Source organism: Priapulus caudatus, unplaced genomic scaffold (assembly GCF_000485595.1).
Source record: "Priapulus caudatus unplaced genomic scaffold, Priapulus_caudatus-5.0.1 Scaffold380, whole genome shotgun sequence".
NCBI classification, from domain to species: domain Eukaryota; kingdom Metazoa; phylum Priapulida; class Priapulimorpha; order Priapulimorphida; family Priapulidae; genus Priapulus; species Priapulus caudatus.
Genome location: NW_014577441.1, coordinates 127,652 through 130,902, shown reverse-complemented (window position 1 = coordinate 130,902; position 3,251 = coordinate 127,652). Strand labels below are relative to the sequence as shown.

The 3,251-nt window shown below is 38.3% G+C and overlaps 1 protein-coding gene across 1 annotated transcript in view; it reads right to left on the bottom strand.

The window, feature by feature from the left end:
* The window catches only part of LOC106809724 (sodium- and chloride-dependent glycine transporter 1-like), a 50,495-nt gene that overhangs the window by 21,336 nt on the left and 25,908 nt on the right, over positions 1–3,251 (bottom strand). Inside the window, exon 2 of the mRNA XM_014812910.1 lies at positions 1,349–1,618. Coding sequence (XP_014668396.1) covers positions 1,349–1,618 — 270 coding nt within the window. The remainder of the gene's footprint in view (positions 1–1,348; positions 1,619–3,251) is intronic.

Sequence of the window (3,251 nt, the reverse complement as noted above, 5' to 3'; positions counted from 1 at the left end):
GCGAGTTTTGAGCGAGCTTTGAAATAATTTTGAGCGAGATTGTTAGGTGGAAATGAATGAAAAAACTAAGAACATACACTGCGAGATCGCGGCCGGTTAATAGAGATTTCTGGATAACGGATGGCCGGATAAAGGAGGTCGGACTGTACTTGCACAACCCGTGAGTTTATACAAAATACATTATAATAAAGTGTAAATAATGACAATATAGGTAGCAGGAAATACATGTAAGCATTATACAAATTGGGACCATAATAAGAGACAGAGCCAACGAAATGATAATCCAATTGCCAAAGTTATTTTTTGTCAGAATGTACTTCGGACAAAGTCACAAAACGTACAAAAAATTTAATTATAATAGTTAATCACCACACATCTCTAATAATTTACTTTCAGTGTTCGCACATCATTTTATCGATTACACTAGATACCACGATTTCCACTCTTATTGATATTATTTAAATTACTCTTGCAAGTGATATCTGTTTTAAAATAAATTAATAACCATACATCAACAGAATTTTTAACCACAGGGTCTAGTGTGAAGCTGCATAGTGAGGACTGTTGTAATGCCACTGCTCAGGGCTACCGCTGGCATTCGCCACCTTCGCAAAATGCGATAAATAAATAAATAACAGTGGCGATATTACTACACTAAGTGGCAAATACAACTGGCAAATGAATTTCCAACTCAGAAAATTCTGATTGACAAATGAAATCGTCAAATTGTAGTGTCGTGTCATGAAATGTTTTCGTACACCTCTTTTCCCACACCCATCACCTGCTTATGCCTTGCTTAGCACATATGGTATAGTGAACAGTGGCTATCGTTTTTTATCGGTAGCCAAAAAAATTTGATGGCAATTAAGTCCATGCTAAAACTTTAAAACATCCAGAGGGAGCCCTGACTGATTATAATAAAAAAAATCGTTGGTTAGTCATCATCAGTTCAAAAAAGAATTAATCCCAATCACATTTTAAAGTAGGTAAATTAGATATTTATGACCTTCACCTACAGTAGTGGCACAATCACTAACAACATTAATGTGTTTAAGATTTAAAGCCACTGGAGGTGAACCAACATTTGGCTGTCAGAGAAATTCGTTTTATTTGAAATCACTACAGTACTTAAAATTGTATGTGGAAAGAAGGCAAGAGAGTGAGAGATGTAGGGGTGAGTCAAAGAGAGATAGAAAGAGAAATTAAGGCAGGAAAGAAAGAACAAAAAGAAAAAAGGCAGAAGGGAAGGAGAAGGGGGAGCGAGAAAGAGAGAGAGAGAGAGCGCGAGTCAGACAGTCAGTCACACAGTCAGTCAGACAGACAGCCAGAGACACAGGCATAGAAAAACAAGAGGAGAAAAATCATATAGAGGCGCGATGTGTTTGTAACTCTCACCTCCGCCATTCCGGTAGCAAAGGTACGGGAAGCGCCAGACGTTGCCAAGGCCAACGGCATAGCCGATGCAGGCGAGGAGGAAGTCCAAACGCCCAGTCCAGTTTCCCCGCTCTTTGTTTTCATCACCGCTGCTGCAGCTGCTACCACTGTCACTGCTGCTGTCTAGAGGCACTGGCTCATTGGCCATATCGGTGATTAAGTAGTGTAAGAGTCGACTGATTATCTATCAAAAAGACAAACAATAAAATTTCTGTAGGCTTCAAATTATTATGAAATAATAATGTAATAATAATTATTAATAAAAATAAAATAAAAATTATTAATTATTAATTATTAATAAAAATAAAAATAATAATTTTTGTATAATAACCTACAAAAATGAAGAACAAAATAACACTAAATGAAAAATACAAGTAACTAAATTCATTTTATTCTTATAGATCTTTTAATAAGATATTTTTATAGCAAAATTACATATGTGATGAAATGATCACACATGTAGTACTATAGGGCACATAGTCATGCATGCACTGAAATAATTACAAAACAACCTAATCAGAATAAGAGTTAGAATAAATTTAAAATAAAAATGTTATGAGCATATATATTAATTGAGACCAAATCACTGGCTATGAAAGACAGTGCAAGGAAACGTGTGTGTGTAGAGATTCCTCTATCTGCCGTGTACAAATGTTGTGTCACCCGATTTCTCTGTGCACGAGCCACATTCATTTACCCAACATCGTAATAAATCATCTACCATGGAGTAGAACTCATGGAGCTCAGTTCTAATTACTCTTTACGGCTGATACCTCATCATATTCGATGTTGGTACCTTCATGTATGGATACTAGCCGTCAATATACAAACATCTCAGATGTATTGCCCACGAATTCACTATACACTGGTGTTTTAAAACATCAGCAAAACGTAAACCTTAAAGGCTCACAATGCGCATCCAAACGCTAATTTCTCCAGTACTAGACTAGCAAATACTTCGTGTCATGCATAATCACACTACCTTATGACAAAATAAACTCTAGTTGCTCCCATTTCACTGCGCGTTTGCTTTTCCAGTGCATCGCATTTTTAAGAATATCTCGATCCAGAGCATCACAAGTTGAGTTACCATGCAGATCTTACCTTTTTCCCGTTCCGGAAACCCAAGTTTTTAACATTTCCGGGCTACTGTTCTTGACGATCGGCAGCCCGGATATCCGCGCGAAGCGCGCAAACGGTAACACTAACACGATTTCGCTGCACCTTCAACATCACCTTACACGGTTAAACGGTTTACATATATAACGCAAGCACCAACTTCGCTGAATTGAGGAGTTCTGGCCATTGCACTACGGGTTTCACTACCTAGGTAGCAGGACATTTCCTAGAAATGCTCCTAATTCGAAGTTCGCTACTCGGCGCGCTTGGTTTCGTGTAAAAACGCAGTTGAACTTTGTTGTTTGTTTGTTTTCGTTGATCAGTGTAGTACATATGACGTGCGATAGACGGCGCAACGAACGCCGAGGCTATAGGCATAGTAGACTGGTACCCGTTTGCCACCTTTACTCCGGCATATTGCTACACTCACGTAGTGTAGCGTGTGAAACTGTCGACCGGGTACCAGTCTATATGCACATGGATTGATAGCATGGCGTCTATGTTATAACCATGGAAAAGTTTCTTATTGTTCGTCGTTTGATTCGTTAAATAATGACGAGCCGCAACTGAAATTTTTTCCATCGGAAGGTCATCTAATTAAAAGGAAAGTCGAATTTTGTTACGGGCAGACTAACGACTATAAATAAGTATGTTCACGTCCCAAATGTCTACACTCTGTGTCCCCCACTAAAATTGCG